General features: G+C 31.4%; 1 protein-coding gene across 1 annotated transcript in view; it reads right to left on the bottom strand.

Annotated features, from left to right (window-relative positions):
* Positions 1 to 4,636: 4,636 nt before the first annotated feature.
* The window catches only part of Sntg1 (syntrophin gamma 1), a 783,297-nt gene continuing 768,263 nt past the window's right edge, over positions 4,637 to 19,670 (bottom strand). Inside the window, exon 19 of the mRNA XM_010622657.3 lies at positions 4,637 to 5,494. Coding sequence (XP_010620959.1) covers positions 5,336 to 5,494 — 159 coding nt within the window. The 3' untranslated portion in view covers positions 4,637 to 5,335. The remainder of the gene's footprint in view (positions 5,495 to 19,670) is intronic.

Here is a 19,670-nt window from a genome sequence, read left to right on the forward strand (position 1 = left end):
GAATGAGTGGATCTTAAAGGCCTTCCAGTAAATGAAAGAAGCCAACCTCCAAAATTGATGTATCTCACCATTTAAATCTGCAAAGAGGAAGCCAGTGAGACAAAAATCAGATCAGTTGTTGGCAAGGGTTGACGTAAGGGACAGTGTTGGCTACAGCGAGTCACTGGGTTATGTATTGGTGTAATTAAATTGTAGTACCTTAAACTTGGTAGTGGCATAAAATTATTTCCATTTATCAAAATTTGCATAAGTATATTCTGAAAGGAATGCGTTCTTCTGTATCCAACATTTAACTAAAAATAATAAAACAAACTTGAGAACATAACCCATGACCTTTTTAAAAATATATGGACAATTCTGCGTTTTGTTAATATGCAATTATCTTTCAAATGGTATATGTTCTGTGGATCAATTCTTTCATACTTGTCACTCAATTTAAGTGATACCTGCATTTCACTAAATCTGTCAGTATACTTCCATAAAATATATTTATTTTATGTGTATTTCTATTGGAGGGCTTTATTTTTACTTATTCTTATTTTTGTAGTACTGGAGATCAGACCCAGGGCCTGTAAATGCTAGAAACTCTTTCTACTACTGAGATGCTTCTCAACTCAAGCACTTTTATAAAAGCATTTAAATCCACCCACTTGTATCTATGTAAAAATAAATGTGCAAGATAATATTTGTTTAAAATGAGTTGTATTCAACTAGTTGGTGGTGAAATTTAAAATATCTCTTTATTTTTTCTCTGTATTCTTTGAAAGTATTTAAATTACCAATGACAGATGTTTACTTTTTTATTCAATGGAATTTTTTTCCAAACCAAAATGAGAACAAAGACCTCTCATGTAAAGGTCCAAGATCCCAATAATGAATGTAACTATACTGTATACCTGAAATGTACCAATAAACTCAATGAGAAAAAAACTGAAATAAAACTGAGCTAAAGTAAAACTTTTCATTTAGCAACAAGAATAACATAAATATTAGAATTGTTCTATAATTATTTATCAGCACTCACTTTTGTGACACCACAATTATCTGAAAGACAATTGTGGCATTGTACGACATAGAGTGCTGAACTATTTCTCAATTACTCATGACAAGATAATGACGTCCTCCCTGCCAATCCCCTCAATATAGAATCAGTTCCTAATGGACCATTATAAACACATCAAAGTTGCCGTGCTTGTAAAAGTTGTGACTCTTAGGCTGTTTCAGCAATTTGGCAAATAGCATCTTTCTATAATGTTTGGCACCTTTTAAAGATCAGAAATTAAACCATCATAAATTTTGATTAACCATAACAGATTACATTCCAAAAGGTCCACACTCTATGGTAGACAGGTCACATCTCTCCTTTTCACTGTATTTAAATATCTCAAGATCATGCTTTAAACATATATATGGTTTAGAAATCAAATTCAAAGAAATAAAAACAGAAAATTCATAAAAAGAATTTGCTTTTATTTTCCAGTATGCTCCATTAAAAAAGGTTACAGAAAATTCATAAAAAGAATTTGCTTTTATTTTCCAGTATGCTCCATTAAAAAAGGTACATTTATATTAGTAGTACATTAATGAACTGAAGGAATGAAGTGACAAATATTTGTCACAGATATTAATTTACATTTTACAAACATCCACCAAAACAATTAAAAATGAAATAAATATATTTACATTTCATGTTTCTTGTATTTTAATTTCATTTTAATATGTATAAAATATATAACATTTATATTTTATTTATCTTAAAAACTAAATTATAATGTGCAAAGAAGTGATATTATGACTTTAAGGTATTAACTAACAATAATAAATCATAAATAATTTTAGAGGTATGAATAAAGCAATTCCTTAAGGAGAGCTCATGAATACAGCAGTATTAATTGTAGCAAAATGCTCGTTATCAATATTGGAAAATTTACACTTACCTTTAAGTGTTAAGCACAAGACTTCCCTTGTGCTTTTAAAGCTTCTCCACACTGCTAATTTCAAGCAGTAATTCTAAATTATTGTTAGGATTATTACTTTCACCAGTAATAAATCGATGTTCTATTAAACCCAGCATTCAACATAGACAAAGTTTTGTCACTGTAAATGAGGAAAATGTAACTCTATAAACTAATGCACCCAAAGGAAGATTTCTCTGCTTGCATAAAAAATACTTTCTCCGCTTGTAACATGGAGCTGCCATTTGTTTTCAAGTAATTGCTGTTCTCCTTGCTGAATGACAATTTTATGAGTGAAGGTTTTAAAACAATAAGTTGATACATTCTTGAAATATGGCCAAGCAATGACTAGTTGATTATTCTTCCTTTAAAAACAGGGTAGAGGGCTGGAGATATAGCTCAGTGGTTTTTCCACCCGCCTCGCAAGCACAAGGTCCTGAGTTCGATCCTCGGTACCAAAAGCAAAAAACAAAAACAAAACAAAAAACCAAAAAAAGTAAAATTAAGGTCGGATGGTGAGTGTTGGAATATACATTACACATATATTATCTATTATAGTAAATTTGAATTAAATATTTGTTACAATGTAACAAATTCAAAATACCCCGGCTTTACTATACTTCAGTTTAAATGACTTTTTATTCTTTATCAGGCAAAAGACGTTGTATTAGAAGTTTTCAAAAATTTTGAACTCCCTTCACTGATTGAGAATACCTACAATACTCCTCTTAAATTTTCAGTATGTATACTGTAATGAACCCTGAAATGAAACACATACACACACACACACACACACACACACACACATATTTATACCAAGGCACTGAAGGGGTGATCACATAATTGAATATTCTCTTGTTAAAATGTGCTTAATGGAGAAATTAGGATTTGATGAATAAATCTCATGCATCTAAACTTAAATTGCATGAGAAAGATATTTATGATTAAGTTTCTGAATTTTCTCATTCAAGTACTCCAAATTAAAATAAATACAATAGTTACTTAACACACTATAAAGTAAACATTAAATACTAATTGCTAGACTGATGAAAATCAGAATAATATTTTCCGAATTGGTGGCATTAAATAGCAATTTAGATCTTTTGGTTTTTATAACAGCAATATCAATCGTATAATAATAGTATTGTCACAAGTTTTAATTCAAGCTATGATTTGCAAATGTAATTATAAGTGTATTATGTGCATGTATATGAAACATTTTAATAGAATTTATCATAAGCATTTTAGTATATGTATACACATATATGTGTATACGTGTACATTTTGGACAGGAGGCAAATATTAATAAATGTCCCAATGAACACCTTTGCTGTCATCATATATGTGAGCATAGATTAAGCTTCAATGATATAAAATGATTTAATTAAATTTATTTTGCACTTTAAAATAGGACTTTTATAAAATTTGACATTAATTTTTAATAATGCTCTATCATTTAAGTAAAGTTCCTAACATTACTTTTATTTTTGATTTTGTTTCAGACAACTAGCTCATTTCTTATGACCTCCATACCTCCATACAGCATCCCAGAGTGAGGTGCACTGAGATTCAACTCTTCTTGGTATCAGGGGTTCTACATCCAATCACCTATACTGCTTAGAAGCCTGGGTTAGGTGTCTAAGTTTCCTTCCCTGTTCTCCTATTCCCACACAAATTCACAAGAGAACTACAAAGTCAGATTTTCTATTTTGGTTGACCAGTATAGTGAGCAATAAATCCAAGGTGCTTTCCTAGGTGTGAATTTAGTTTTATAATCAGTAAATTATTTTAAAACTCTTTATTAACCCATTTGACAAAGAGTTTTTGATAAGTATCTTAAATCCAACTTAACAGTTTCCCAGGTCCAATCACAAACTTCCAGTTTTTATTTTCATTCAATGCTTTTAAGAAGCAATATAATGCAAAATATATTAATAATTTATAGTGGTTATGAAAAAATTCTGACAGATTTTTAAAATTTTAATGGATAATTATCCTTTAAGTGAGTAATTTTATTTTCATCATGAATGATTACTTTCTCTCATTTAAAAAATAAAATTGGACTTTTCTTAGACATTTCTCATCTTCACAAGAAAATATGTAGTGTTTGGTTTAGTTGGAAATATAATTGTCAACTTTAAAAAGTTAATATTTATGTTTTAATAATTGCCTAGTTTTTAAAAGCAGATATCAATCAGGCTTTAGTGTTGAAGAATTTTATCCAATTCATATAAAAATTATGTAATTCCTTGTCTCCTGGTTGTATGTGCATATCTTTAAGACTTTCAAGTTTGTAGTCACTCCACATTTACAATTCTAAAATAAAATACCTAGATCAGCATTACTTAATCACTTTTCATAATATGGTAAGATATAGCTTTTCACTTTTATTTTCAAATCTTACCATATCTTCTAAGTAAATATCACTCAAATGGAAAACCGTTATTTTGCTAACATCAGTATAGCTTTGAGATTACTTTGTAGGGGAATCTCAGTTCATGATTAGTTAGTAGAGATAGGGTTACAAAATCTGTTTCTTATAGTGAAATTTGTTGATGTTATTTTCTCTATAAAAGTTTTTTAGGGTCACTATAATCTATGAAACTTTAACTTGATAATAAATTTCATTAGACAAAATACAATTCTGTTTAAAATGAAGGAACAAGAGATTCACAAATGCTTCCATCATTCATAAGTAACACTGGCATTTAAGAAAACATTTCAATAACAATGAACCAAAGAAAAAGTAGTCCAGTTTGCCTTGTGTCTGTCATAGGCTAGAATGATTATTTTTATGCAGTTGCTAAAAATATTTTACAATCAGATAAGCCAGTGTAGAACAGTGGAATGAGAATACAAGGAAAAATTTACATCTGCAAATTAAAGCGCTTCCTTTTCGATGAGATTTTTTGCATGCTCCTTGCTGTCACTTTTTTCTTTCTTGTCTCTTTATACTCATGATACAATCAATGATAGGGCATTAGTTCATGTTCTGGCCCAAATATGTATTTGTCATACAAAATAATCTAAAATACAGAAATAACCATTTGATTGGCATTTTTATTTATAGGCAGCTTACAATTTTTATATTATTTACATAATTTCTCATCACATTCATTCTTTTGTATCCATGTTTGGTGAAAGCAGTGTACACGTACTAATCAACCAGATTAGAACAGGCTCTTCTAGCCACTCAGAATATTTTACAGATGCTTTCTGGATTGGAAATGAGTATAAGATGCCGCGTGATCTTTGTCTGCTGAAATATCCATATGACTCCACTGGTGACTTATTATTGTGGCTTCTCCAGGGTGTAAGAGATCTAATATATTTATTCCGTTTATCTAACTATGGTAAGTGTCACTACAGAACTCAGGGTATCAAGTTGTATACTTGGTTTTGCTTGTGGTAGCAGAGCTGGCCGCAACAGAAGCAGTAGCCTGATTGCCTAAGAATAAAGGGTCCAAGCAGGCCACTTTGGCAGCGAAGAATGAATGAATGCAGTGAAGAACAGCAAATAAATTTGAAAATTCCAACTCCTGAAAGGAAAGAAGAAATAGGTGAGACAAAAGTCAAAATGGCTAGGCATTTTCAAATATAATTATCTAGCATCTATGCTATCTAATGTGTGAATGCTAATTTCTTTTTTGCTAAGATTTCAAAAATTCATTTTTTCTCATTGGGTTTATTGGTACATTTTAGGTATATATGCAGATACATTCATCACTGGGATTTTGTACCTTTACATGACAGGTCTTGGTTCTCATTTTTTCTCCTTACCCCTGCCCTCCATTCATCCCCTCCACCCTTCCCTATATTCAGATACTTTATTTCCATTTTTTCATTTTCTCATTTTTTTCCTTTCCCTTATTTCCTTTCTCCTACCCTTCCCACTTCCCCTACACCTTTGCCCTTTTCTTCCTATTTCACATTGTCAATTAAACCAGTAGGATTTTATGTACCATTATAGTTTTTCACACCAGAGAAGCTATTCGGTATTTACACGTGTGGCTTATTTATTTCACTTAAGAGTATGGCCTCAATATTCATCCATTTTCCTATGAATGCCTCTAATTTCTCATTCTGTATGGCTGAGTAGTATTCCACTTTATAGAAAAACCACATCTGTACATAGATATCCTATGAAGATTTACTTCAGAAGATGATGCAGAGGAGACAGAAGGACTAAGTATACTTATCACTTTTGAAAGCTATTTCAGGGTTGTAGATACTGCATGGCAATTTATTCTGTAGGTTGAGTTTTATTCTAGCTAATGTACAAATTAAAAGAGTCTTGGAAGTATCTTAACATGTACTTTTATCTTTTTACACACATTTCAAGTGCTAAACAGACATTAGAATAATTTTTAAAATCCTCACTGTTCTACAGAATGAGTTATTATTTGCCATGGGAAATAGAATATCAAATATTAAATGCAACATGTTATGACACTAGGAGCTTAGAAATTAAATGGCTTACAAGAATAATTCATGCATTAATTATACTTGTTGTAGTTGCTTGTTTAATTATATTTATGACATTTTTATAAAATAAAATAAAAATTAGTGTCCATCAATTTGTATGGGTTCTTAGAACTATGTTTCCCATTTAGATGCATAAGCACATTTTGTATATTTCAGTGAAAATAGAAAAAAAAGTCTCTCAAACCACAAATATCAGAGTAACTATCAAATCTCAGGATAGCCTTTAAAAGATGATTTAAGTGTTTTTAAGAAAAATCAACAGTAGATCTATAAACATGCTTTAATTTCAAGAAGATTGAGAAAGGACTAATACACTGATATACTTAATGCAGTTAATATGTGGAGCTTATTACAGTGAGGACAACTAATGGCTAATAAATTATATAAAATAATTGATGAACATTGGTAATTCATTACATATTCATAATAAAATATGCAAAGTACAATTGATTTGTACTCTAGTCAAATTTATAGTATGTGGCAGTGGAAAATAATATATAATCAATTTGATTTATCAGCAGTAATATTAAATCAATTTGGCTTATTGTAGCATCTATTAGGTATCAGAATTATTTAAATAAAATAATTCTTCCTATGAATATTTTCTCCAGATACAAACTAGGAGTAATATATATGCATAGCTCCATGCAATGCGGAAGACACATCTCTGCTGTCTCAATAGTTAAATCTTCAGTATTTTATAGTCAATCTCTAATGGCAAATAGTGCTTTGTTTGAAAAAAGAGCGAAAACTGATTCCCTAAAATGCTTCCATCAAACATGTTTTTTTAAAATTTAAATTGAATTTATTCTAGGTAGACAGTACAGTTACATTCATTACTGGGATCTTGTACCTTTACATGCCAGGTCTTGCTTCTCATTTTTTCCCCTTGTCCCTGCCCTCCCTTCACCCCCTTCTCCCCTCCCCACCTTCAAACATGTTTTTAGTAACGCCATAATGATTGTTTTAAGAGCTTTATTTTCAGCAATCCACCTCAGGGGCATTTTCGATGTGTTATTGTAAGCTAGCCCGTTTCCTTTAGCCTGAGCTCACACTAAAAATCCTCCATTCACCCTGTCATTCTTTATGCAACCAGATTAATTCTCATGCAGATATTGAATACTTTCTGTGTCAATACGTTTTAATTCCACCTGATATGAAAAAGACTGGAGAGTGTTTGAAAATGTATGACTTTCCCATGTGTCCCTAAAAAATAAAACAACAACAGAAACATGCAACTCACTCTTGTTGAGAATGAAAATAGTGTTGAATGTTACAAATAGACCAAAAATATATGAAAAATTCTATTGTTTGCTGACCTTCATGGTTTACTATGAGTGATCAGCTCTTTCTTGTATTATTGATCCTTTGTTTTCTCTGGATTTCAAGATTCTGTTTCTTGATTTTAGCAGTTTATCCATAATGTTTAAAGAAGTGTATTTTCATTTATCCTATGGGGAGGTCATCAAATGTGTAGGTTAATGTTTTTATTGAATTTGAGAAGTTTTCAGTCATCATTTCTTCAAATATTCTTTCTATTCCTTTCTTTTTTTGCTCTCCAATATTTCCAATATGTGTAAGATGGTACACTCAATGATGTTACACAAATTTCAGAGACTCCATTAATTTTTCTTCATTTGTTTATTGTTTTTTATCCTGCATAATCTTAGTAGCTCTATTGATGTATGAAACTCTTCAAATTCTCTTATCCTTAACCGACAAATCTATTGTTCAATTTATCTATGGATTTTTAAAATCTCACTTTGGCCCTTTGCAGGTGAAGAGGAGTTTCATTTGATTTTCAATATTTTTTTTATATCTTCATCAATTTCTCTATTTACTAAGACATGTTGATGCTATAAGCATGACTTGCATACATCCTTTGAATGTATTTATAATAGATAATTCTAGCAATTTTTGTTAGCGATTTTCCTGGAGCAATTTTATATTGCCTGTGTTTTTTCTTGAAGCCACAGAAGCCTCTGCTTTTTAACTTAGTGTTCATCTGAAGATTTGAAAAGCCTTTCTGTAAAATAACTTACAAGAGAGACGTCTGACTTTCTCATGGAGCGTTATGTGTTTTGTTGCACTGCTTCAATGCTCTGGTAGTTTACACACTATGTAAGCACAGAGTATTACAAAGGGTAACATCTAATAATTGAGAATTAGGCCATTCTTTCTGTTCATGTCTAATATAGTCAAAAGTTCTTCTAGGATTTGGCAATACATTGGATGTTTTCAAGAAGTTCTTCATGAACATCTTATTTCTTGGATCTTTATAACTTGTGTTTTATTTTTCTACTTGCCAAAACTAGTGTTGCCAACAGAGGTAGTGTAAACTTAAAAAAAAAATACTGTTGGTTATTTTCATTAACTACCTTGTATTAGGGCTTTTTCCAATGAGAAAAGTGTATGCCAGGTCAAGCAATGATTGGTCCTCCTAAGGGACTTTTCCAGGAAATCTTTCAACAGGTCAAATAATTATGGCTTTTTCACAATAAGGCTTTCTCAAGAGCAGAAGTACAGTCTACATCATTTAGAGAGATTTAAGTGCTGGATTTTAATTTCAGAACTATCAAACTTTCTAGTATGCATATTTTTAAGCAACAGTAGAACTCTGGAGAAAATAATAAGAGAAGTTAAAATGTTACAATATTTTTTTCTTGTGGAAGTTATTTTGTTTCTTTTTAAATAAATGCTCTATAGTTGCTTGAATCATTTAATTTCCAGAAATCTATAACAGTAATTCTACTATTTTACTATTTCTCATTGCTTTTTCAGAGGAGCCAGAACTTCAAAAGTTTTTCTGTGTTTGAGGCAGAATTCACATTTATTATTGATTTTTTAAAATGTCAAATAAAAATTATGATAATTTGAAAAATATATGTAATCAATAAATATAAATTAATTTAAATTCTATTGTTCATGAAAATAGATGATTAGATTCCAATCTATTGATTGAGGCTTGCTTTATATTATAGATTCCCAAGTGTGGTAGCCTATACCTTTCTGTGGTTTAGATTATTAGTTTATTGTTTACTTCTAGCTCCTGAACTCCCTGACTATTAATAAAAATTTTATATTATAGATTCCCAAGTGTGGTAGCCTATACCTTTCTGTGGTTTAGATTATTAGTTTATGTTTACTTCTAGCTCCTGAACTCCCTGACTATTAATAAAAGTACAAATTCATTAAATTGCTAGTATCTACTAAATTCTTTGCTTTTAAAGTCTTTTTAATACTTGTAGGACCTTGACATATCAGAATCATGATTTTTTTTCTTTTTATTGAGTTTATTGATACATTTTAGGTATACAGTACAGTTACATTCATTATTGAGATCTTGTACCTTTACATGACAGGTCTTGGTTCTTTTTTTCTCATTGTCCCTACCCTCCATTCAGAATCATGTTTAATAATGTCTTGCTTCATTTCTTTTAATTTAATGTAAAAATGGAGGTTGGTATCTCTTAATATTATGCTACTCAATTATTCTCATAGTAAAATAGCAATATGTCAGCCAATGTTTCAATCTCTAAGGTCATAAATTTGATAGAAGCATGACTAGTGTAGTTAAGAAATTCCCTTAGGGCACTGAGAGGCCCAAGTTTTAACAGTTAATCTTAATGTATTATGTGATGACTCTACACAGTAGAATACACTTTCATACAAGAGTATAGTATTTGTTTAATTAGCCACATACTTATTTTCATGTTGAAATTCTACTTATGTTTTCATTGTTAAATGCTTCATGATTATTGCAGTTTTTAGTAGTATTGCAAATTAAGAGAAAATAATGTAGCACTTGACTACTGTGTTCTATATTCTGATACTTTACCTCCTTGAAATGTCCTTTTTTTTTTTTTTGGTACAGGGGATCGAACTCAGGTCCTTGAGCTTGCAAGGCAGGTGGTGGAACCACTGAGCTAAATCCCCAGGGAAATATGCTTTTAAGTGTGTCTTTAATCTTATAATTCTAATTTTTCAAAATGTTATTCCTTCAATTAAATAAAAATTTTGTCTGAGAATTGTCTGTTCATTTCAGATGCCCATTTTTAAATGCGGTTATTATATTTGGGGGGGATCTGATTTTTTTGAGTTCATTATATGTTCTAGATAGTAGACAAACAAGTAAAAGCAGCAAATAAATATATGAAAAAAATGCTCAACATCACTGGTCATTTGAGAGATACAGATGAAAACAGCACTGAGATTCCACCTCACACCAGAAAGAATGGCTGCTATGAAGAAATTGACCAATTACAAATGTTGATGGGGTTGTGGAGAGAAAAGAACCCTTATACATTGTTGGTGGGAGTGTGGACTGGTGCAACCACTGTGGAAGTCAATACGGAGTTAAATCCAAACATAGGATTAGAGGTCCCATTTGAGCCAGTTATTCCTCTGCTGGGTATCTTTCCAAAAGAATTAAAATAATCATTTCACAGCAATATATGTGCACCCTTGTTTATAGTGGCACAGTTAAAAACTAGGAAACAGCCCAATATCCCATCAAATGGAGACTGGATAAAGAAGATGTTATTTTTCTATAAAATAGAATACTACTTAGCCATAAAGAGTGAGAAACTAGAGATATTTATAGCTAAATGGATGTACATTGGGGCATACTCAAGTGAAATAAATAGGACACAGGTGCAAATACTGAATAGTTTCTCTAGTGCAAAAAACTAAAAGTGTAAATAAGGTTCAAATTGTATAATTGACAATGTGAAATAGGAAGAAAAGATCTAAAGGAGTAGGAAAAGCGGGAAGGGTAGAAAAGTTATGTAAAAAGGAAAAAATGGAAACAAAGTCTTTGTAAATAGGGAAGGGTGGAGGGGGTGAAGGGAGGGCAGGGGAGTGGGAAATAATAATAGTACACAAGATCCTAATGGGGTAATTAAGAGTGTGAAATAGGAAGAAAAGGGCTAAAGATGTAGGGAAAGTGGGAAGGGTATGGGAAAGGGAATAAGGAAAAAGAAAAAATATGAGAAAAAGAAAAAGTGGAAATAAAGTGTTTCTAAATGGGGAGGGGAGGAGGGGTGAAGGGAGGGGAGGAACAAGGGGAAAAAATGAGAACCAAGGCCTGTCATGTAAAGGTACAAGATCCCAATGATGAATGTAACTGTATTGTAGACCTAGATTGTACCAATAAACTCAGTAAAATAATAATAGAAAAATAAGAACCAAGATACATCATGTTAAGGTACAAGATCTCAATAATGAATGTAACTGTACTGTATACCTAAAAAGTACCAAGAAATTTAATGAAGAAAAATTTTATTTATATTTATTCTGTACCTAAATAGGGACTTCTGACAAAAAGAAAAAAAAAGATTCATACCATGAATATATTCCCTCCAACAGTTACTAATTTTGGAGGCTGTTAATATATTTAAATGATGACAATGCAAGTTTTATAGCTTACAAAGAAAAATAATGTTCTGGATTCTTGATATAAAAAAGGAAATAAATTTAATATTGCTAAATAGTAAAATATGATGAGTAAATAGAATCTCAGTGTTAAAATAGTTTAGAGTCTGCAGAAATCCTCAAGAGTTTAAAATTTCTTCTAAGACTGAGGTAGTGTCCTGTCCAGATATCTTTTTAGCCATCTATCCCCGCTGTTAATACATCTGATAGTTTGAAATGAAATTTCCTGTACACCAAACTGATGCATAGGTTATACATGTACACACGACGTGCACTTCATGATTTTGGTCCTAATTTATTCCCACAGACTTCAGTTCTATCACAGTATGCAACACCATCAAACACAGACTTGTGCAGGTCCTGTACTACTAAGTAGTTGTCTCTGCCCTGTCATCCTTTCTCTTCTCTGCAATTTAAACAGCTGGGGCTTTGCACAGCTTCCAAGGGGGAAAAATGAGTGTCTCCGAGGTTTAGAAAATTTTTGTTTCTGGAAAGATTCAGAAAATGAATAGTAAGGAGGACAAGGAGCTGATTGGCCATTTATGATGCAGACAGAGATGGACCCTAGATCTCAACCTATCCGGATTTTTAGATATTAAGCTTCTCATTTTTATGACCCAAAGGACCAAGTAGTGATTCGTTTAGATTACTGGTCATTATCTTCTAAAATAGAACTTCAACACATTATGAATTACTTAGTAAGGTTCTTTAACACACATTTGTTAAGCATCCAAAATGTTCCATCCATTGTTTTCTAAATTCATTCCTTATGTTCAAGGCAGTGAGCAGTTTTTCTCTAGTGCAACCCTTTATGGTAAACATTTTTACCCACTAGCTATAATGAGGAAGTTAAGATTTAAAGAGATTATCTAGAAAGTTGTATTACCAGGAGTCAGACCTCAGTTTCAGACTTGAGTCTTACTAATCCATTATATATTTGGAAAAAGCCTCTTAAGACACCATAAAGTCCCTAGAACCATGTGACTGGGGAAAAAGAAAGATGAAGGGAAGCCCATAATAACTGACTATTTTCAAATGGTTCCAACTCTATACTGTTACGCTAAATAGAAAAGCAATTTTATTTTCCTTCTTTTGTGGTACAGTACAAAGGACACTATTCTGGTATCCAGAGCTCAAATCCAGTAGTTTAATATGCTCTTTTTATGAGGTTAGGAAACATTTTAACAACATTTCCATGGGGTTGGGTATATACATAAATAAAAGGATATGCTCTAAGAACTAGTAAAGATATATACTTCTAGATTTATTACTCTCAACATGAACATCATATATAAGGCATAACATATTATAAATATCATATACATACATAGATACATAGATACACACACAACATTCTTTAGCTTCCAGTGACAGTAAAATAAGCTTTTTGTAGCTTGTCTGAAAAGTACTATAGTTCATGGCTTCTACCAGGAACCATTCCCAGGCTCTGTTAAGTAAGTCTGTGAAGTTTAATGAGGCTTTGGAAAACAGATGGGAAATGTATTAAACTTCTGAGCAATGAAGTGAGAATTTATAGGATTTCACTTTCAGAGGAAAAAAATAAAAGAAGCTTTTGACAGTATTATACAATAAATAACAAAATGAAATTGCTCCAAACTCTATATAAATGTGCCAAAATTTCTTTAGTATTTTTGGGATTTTTACCACAATCAAAGCATTGAAAACCATTACTCCTGTAATATTTATAGAAACTCAAGTAATCAATGTCCCCTAAAGAGACCATGTTTCCTGTTAAATAAACCCTGATTATATACATTTTTTGACTCATGAATATGTATGTTTTTCTAAGTAAATACAATTTATTGAACATTATCTCTGTTGCCATATGAAGCAAGAACAGAATTTCTTCATTTTCAAAATCAATATATCTCCAATAATTTACTTACATCTGTTCTAGTTTCTTCTTAAAAGCAATCAGCACTTCAGAAATGCAGCACGTTGTTATAGTTTGAATTCCTCCTATAAGACATGTTGAAATTCCCTTTCTCTTTCTCTCCCCCTTCTTCTTCCTGTTCTGTTTCTCAATCCTGCCTGTTTGATGTGTCCATATTTGCCCTTTCATAACATGACAAACCAGAATACAGCTTTCCATATGTCTGTACTATATTCCTGGTAAGTATGTTTCTGTTCACTATAAATCATCCTATCTCGAGTACAGTATTATGTTACTGCAACACAACCCAGAGTAAGATACCTATAATGAAGGAATTTTAAAGCTTAGTATTTTATTAAATTTATATCTCTGGAATTTTTCAAAATTTGTATATGGCTGCTTATACTGCTAGAATTCTTAGATGAACATATTGGTGATAGATAAATGAAGTTTTTCCATAAGCATCCATCAATTTCAAAAATTTTCACCTTAATTATTAAGAAATATATATAGCCCCTTGCCATCAACATATTTGCAATGAGTATGCATGAAAACAAAGTGGCAAATATTATTTGTTGCTACTGAAAAAGAACACTTAGTTTTCTGCAGAAATATATTCAAAATATAATGATATATCCCTCCACAATCAGCCTGAATTTTATAATTGGGGTTAAGTATTTCATGTATAATAACTTTCTGGTGACAGCTGTATATGTAAATAGCTATTGACATCTTTAAACGACATAAAAATAAACTAAATTTTTAGCTTTCAGTTCTTATCCCCAAATCAGTACCATGTAAGCACAAAATAATTGGTATTGTAAACTACTTAATCAGTCTTGGAAATAGCATAAGAAACTATCTTAATATGAGTAATTTTACATGTCATCCATATCTATGTATTTGTACACCTGCATAAAATATTTTAAAGAGGAGTGATGCAAAAAAATAAAATATGACTTTGATAAATGAATGTTATGTAATATTCTCAGATGAAAAATGTTTCAGTGGATGGTAACTGATTGGTTAAGAGAGGTGCAAAAAAACAGCCATAGAGACTATGGCCTCCTTCTGAACAAACTGGTCAGGGTTAATAATCTTTCCTCCAGTGAACCTATTGTCACTCTTGGTCAATAGCAGTTTAAGTGTATTTTATATTTAACCTTTGAGGTGGAAAATACAAGCTTTCAAAAGTTAAACTGGATTAAAATTTTATTTTTCTCATTGAGTTTATTGGTACATTCTAGGTCTACAGTACAGTTACATTCATTATTGGGATTTTGTATCTTTACATGACAGGCCTTGGTTCTCATTTTTTCCCCTTGTCCCTGCCCTCCCTTCATGCCCTCCTTCCCTCCCCATTTACAAACACTTTATTGCCATTTTTTCATTTTCTCAGATTTTTTTTTCCTTTTCCTTTATTAGCTTTGCCTTACCCTTCCCACTTTTCCTACACCTTTAGCCCTTTTCTTCCTATTTCACATTGTCAATTATCTCATTAGGATCTTATGTACTATTATAGTTTTTCACACCAGAGAAACTATTTGGTATTTACACACGTGTGACTTATTAACTTCACTTAAAAGTATATCCTCAATATGTATCCATTTTCCTATGAATGACTCTAATTTCTCATTCTTTATGGCTGAGTTGCATTCTATTTTATAGAAAAGCCACATCTTCTTTATCCAGTCTCCAAACTGAAGGGCAAATGGGGTGTTTCAGGAACTAGTAGAAAGAATTTACAACTGGGACTCATCTTATTAATAACTTCTGCACTGCAAAAGAAACCATCAACAGAACTAAAAGACAATCTACCACGTGGGAAAAAAAATTTACCAGCTGCTCCTCAGGCAAAGGGCTCTTATCTAGAATATATAAAGAATTGAAAACAATCAGCCCCCCCAAATATAAACACCCGATTAAAAAATGGGCATCTGAAGTAAATAGACATTTCTCAGACAGAGAAGTAAAATCAGCAAGTAAACATATGAAAAAATGTTCCACATCACTGGTCATTCAAAAGATGCAGATGAAAACAACACTGAGATTCCACCTCACCCCACAAAGAATGGCTGCTTTTAAGAAATCAACCAATAACAAATGTTGGCAGGGTTATGGCGAGAAAGGAACCTTCTTCCTTGTTGGTGGGAGTTCAGACTGGTGCAACCACTATGGAAGTCAATATGGAGATACCTCAAAGAGCTGGGACTAGAGGTTCCATTTGACCCTGCCATACCTCTGCTGGGTATCTTTCCAAAAGAATTAAATGAATCATATCACAGTGATATATGCACAGCCATGTTTATAGCTGCACAGTTTATAATAGCTAAAACTTGGAAACAGCCTATTTGCCCATCCATTTGATTAAATTTTTAAGCAATGTAAATATCAACATTTGAAATCACATAAAGTCTATGTTTAATTGGACTTGCAATTAAAATAAAATGAGACCTAGGAGATATATTAATTATACTGGGTAATTCAGTTTACTGAATAGAATTGTATAATTAGGTTCTTAAAGATAGACACTTTTTAGCAATTATATGAAGAGTAATGTTCATAATTACATTTTTAATGTCAGTTTTTTATATTTAATGACATTATTTCATTAGTTATAGAAATTGACCAACAAAAAACAGACTTAGGCAAATAAGTTGCATATTTTTTAGAAGTAGCATTACTGCTAATTTAAAAATCAATAATGGTCTTAATTTTAGGATGATGGAATAATGCATTTTTTTCTTATTCTTCCTATACACACATATACAACCTGGCCAACATAAACATATCCAATAAATAGAAGAACACTGTGAAATAGGAGAGAAGAACACAGACAGGCTAGGAACCTTGAGACCCCAGGACCCACTGAACAATACGATGATGAATTCTCCAGGTTTTTCTTTTTGCACTACATATCCCAAAGAAGACAACAGAGAGCCATCTATCAGAACTGCCAGTTAATGCAGACAAAAAACCCAGGAGAAGCCTATGGTATCTACTCATATGGCCTGACAGGAAACAGCCTAGGAAGACAGAAAACTTACAAATTCATACAAATTTATTTTTCAGCAAGAAACGCTGTGATCCCCACACCTACTTACACCAGTGAACATCTACCAAAAATCCCTCAGACTTCTGTTGTTTTTACATTGACAATGAGGATTTCTTTTCTTCCACGTCAATGGCAATGCTTATCTTAAATAGTTTATATAATAATACCAAATCAAATACAGAAGAATAGTGAATAATTATTCATTAAGATTAAGAGAAACCCATTTCAATATTTCAAATATGTTTCAATGTATTCACATGGGGTATGATATATGACATTAAAAGAATATGGGACATAAGATGAAATGATCATCTCATTAGATTTAGGAAATGCATGTGAAAAATTCAGCATCTTTTCATGTATTCATGATAAAAACAGTTTAACCGAAATATATATTTAACTGTAATAAAATTTAAATAAATTATACAGTCACTATCTTTTGATCACACCTAGTAATTTGGATATTAACCTCCTATCACATGTATGGCTGGAAAATATTTTCTCCCATTATGTAGGTTACCTCTTCATTTTTGTAATTATTTGCTTTGCTGTACAGAAACATTTTAGTTTGATATACTCCTATTTGTGTATTTCTACTTTTGTTGCTTGATTTTTTAAGGTCAAATCTAAAAAATAACTGATCAAATGCCATACAATTTTTACCTTATATTTTCTTTTAACAGTTTTATATTTCCTGCTTTTATGCTTAATGTTAAAAATCTATTTGTGTTGATTTTTGTATATGTTATGAAATGAAAGTCAAGTTCATTATTCTGTGTGGTTATTCCTAATATTGTCTGTTGAAGAGATTATGCTTTTCCAGGATTTACTTTTGGTGTCTTTTAAAAAAAAAAAAAAAAAAAAAAAAATCCATTTGACTATACATGTATGGTTCTCAAGCTTTCATTTTATCAAATTGATTGATTTGACTAGTGTTATGCCAGTAACATGCTATTTTAATTATTATCACTTTATAATGTAGTTTGAAGTTAAATAGTGTGGTGCCATTAGCCTTGTCCTTTTGGCTCAAGATTTTCTTGAATATTTGTAAAATTTTTAATTTATGTTATGATTTTTTTCTTTTTATTGAGTTTATTGGTACATTTTAGGTATACAGTACACTTACATTCATTATTGGGGTCTTGTACCTTTACATGACAGGTCTTGGTTCTCATTTTTTCCCCTTGCCTCTGACCTCCCTTCATCCCTTCCTCCCCTCCCCATTTACAAACATTTTATTTCCATTTTTTCATTTTCTCATATTTTTTCTTTTCCCTTATTCCCTTTCCCCTACCCTTCCTATTTTCCCTACACCTTTAGCCCTTTTCTTCTTATTTCACATTGCTAATTACCTTATTTTAATCTATGAAAATTTTGGGCTTTTTTTCTATTTCTGAGAATAAGTAAAATGTCACTTTTATAGAAATGGAATATAATGTGTGAATTTCTTTGTTTATATAGATATTTTAGCAATGCTGACTTTTTTTGCAGTCCATGAACATCTTCTATATTTAGTTGGGCATCCTTAAAGTTCTTTTATCAAAGCATTGTAATTTTTAGTGTGTAGATCTCTTATCTCCTCGGTAAAAATTTATTTCTATTTTATATGTGTTTTAGCCAAGAAAAATGAATTATTATCTTGATTAGATAATTTCTTGTTAGGGCATAGAAATAAATACTAATGTTTGTTTGATGATTTTGTATCCTGTAACTCTACAATATTCATGTACTAGATCTGAAATTTTTGTCTCAACTATTTTTTTTCCATATAAGATCATGTCATCAGCAAGAGCAACAATTTTACTTCTTCTTTTATTATTTGACTACTATTCATTTCTTTCTCTTGACTAATTGCTGTGGCAGTGACTACCAGGTCTGCATTCAATGAAAGTGAGCTCAATTATGTCTTTTTTAAATTTTTTAATTTTTTTCATTGAGTTTATTGGTACTTTTTTAGACTCATTCATAGGAAAATGGATGCACGTTGAGGCTACAATCTTAAGTGAAATAAATAAGACACAGATGTGTAAATACCAAATAGTTTGTTTGGTGTGAAAAACTAAAAGTGTAAATAAGATCCAAATTGTATAATTGACAATGTGAACTAGGAAGAAAAGGACTAAAGGTGTAGGGGAAATGGGAAGGGTAGGGGAAAGGAAATAAGGGAGTTCAATGATTTCTGATATTCAGGTAAAAGCTTTTGAAATTTTTAGCACTGACTAAAACATTAGCTTGCTTCATGTAGCTTTAGGTACAATTGCTATACATAACTTTTGAGAGTTGTTATCATGGATACATGAAAGATGTTGAATTTTTCACATGCATTTTCTGAATCTAATGAGATGATCATTTAATTTTATGTCCCACATTCTTTTAATGTCATATATCATACCACATATGAATATCTTGAAACATCTTCAAAATATTGAAATGAATTTCTCTTAATCTTAATGAATAATTATTCCCTATTCTTCTATATTTGATTTGTTATTATTATTTTGTTGAATATTTGTACACCTATGTTCATCAGGAACATATGTTCATCAGGAACATACCTTCATCAGAAACATATGTTCTTGTATTTCTTTGATACCAAAGCAAAAACCCTAGAAATACACAGTGCTCTTGTCAAGCTGTAAAATGGCTATGAGCTGGTGGGGTGTGGTGGTGCATGCCTATAATCTCAGCACTTGAGAGGCTGAGGCAGGAGGATCACTGTGAATTTGAGGCCAGCCTGGACTACATCTTGAGATCCAGGTCAGATGCAACTACATAGTAAGACCCTGTCTCAAAAACTAAAAAAAAAAAAAGAAAAGACTATGAACTGGGCCACAAAAGCATTGGTATA

The sequence above is a fragment of the Fukomys damarensis genome, unplaced genomic scaffold (genome assembly GCF_012274545.1).
Source record: "Fukomys damarensis isolate Sample0158 unplaced genomic scaffold, DMR_v1.0_HiC HiC_scaffold_5, whole genome shotgun sequence".
Taxonomy (NCBI): Eukaryota; Metazoa; Chordata; class Mammalia; order Rodentia; family Bathyergidae; genus Fukomys; species Fukomys damarensis.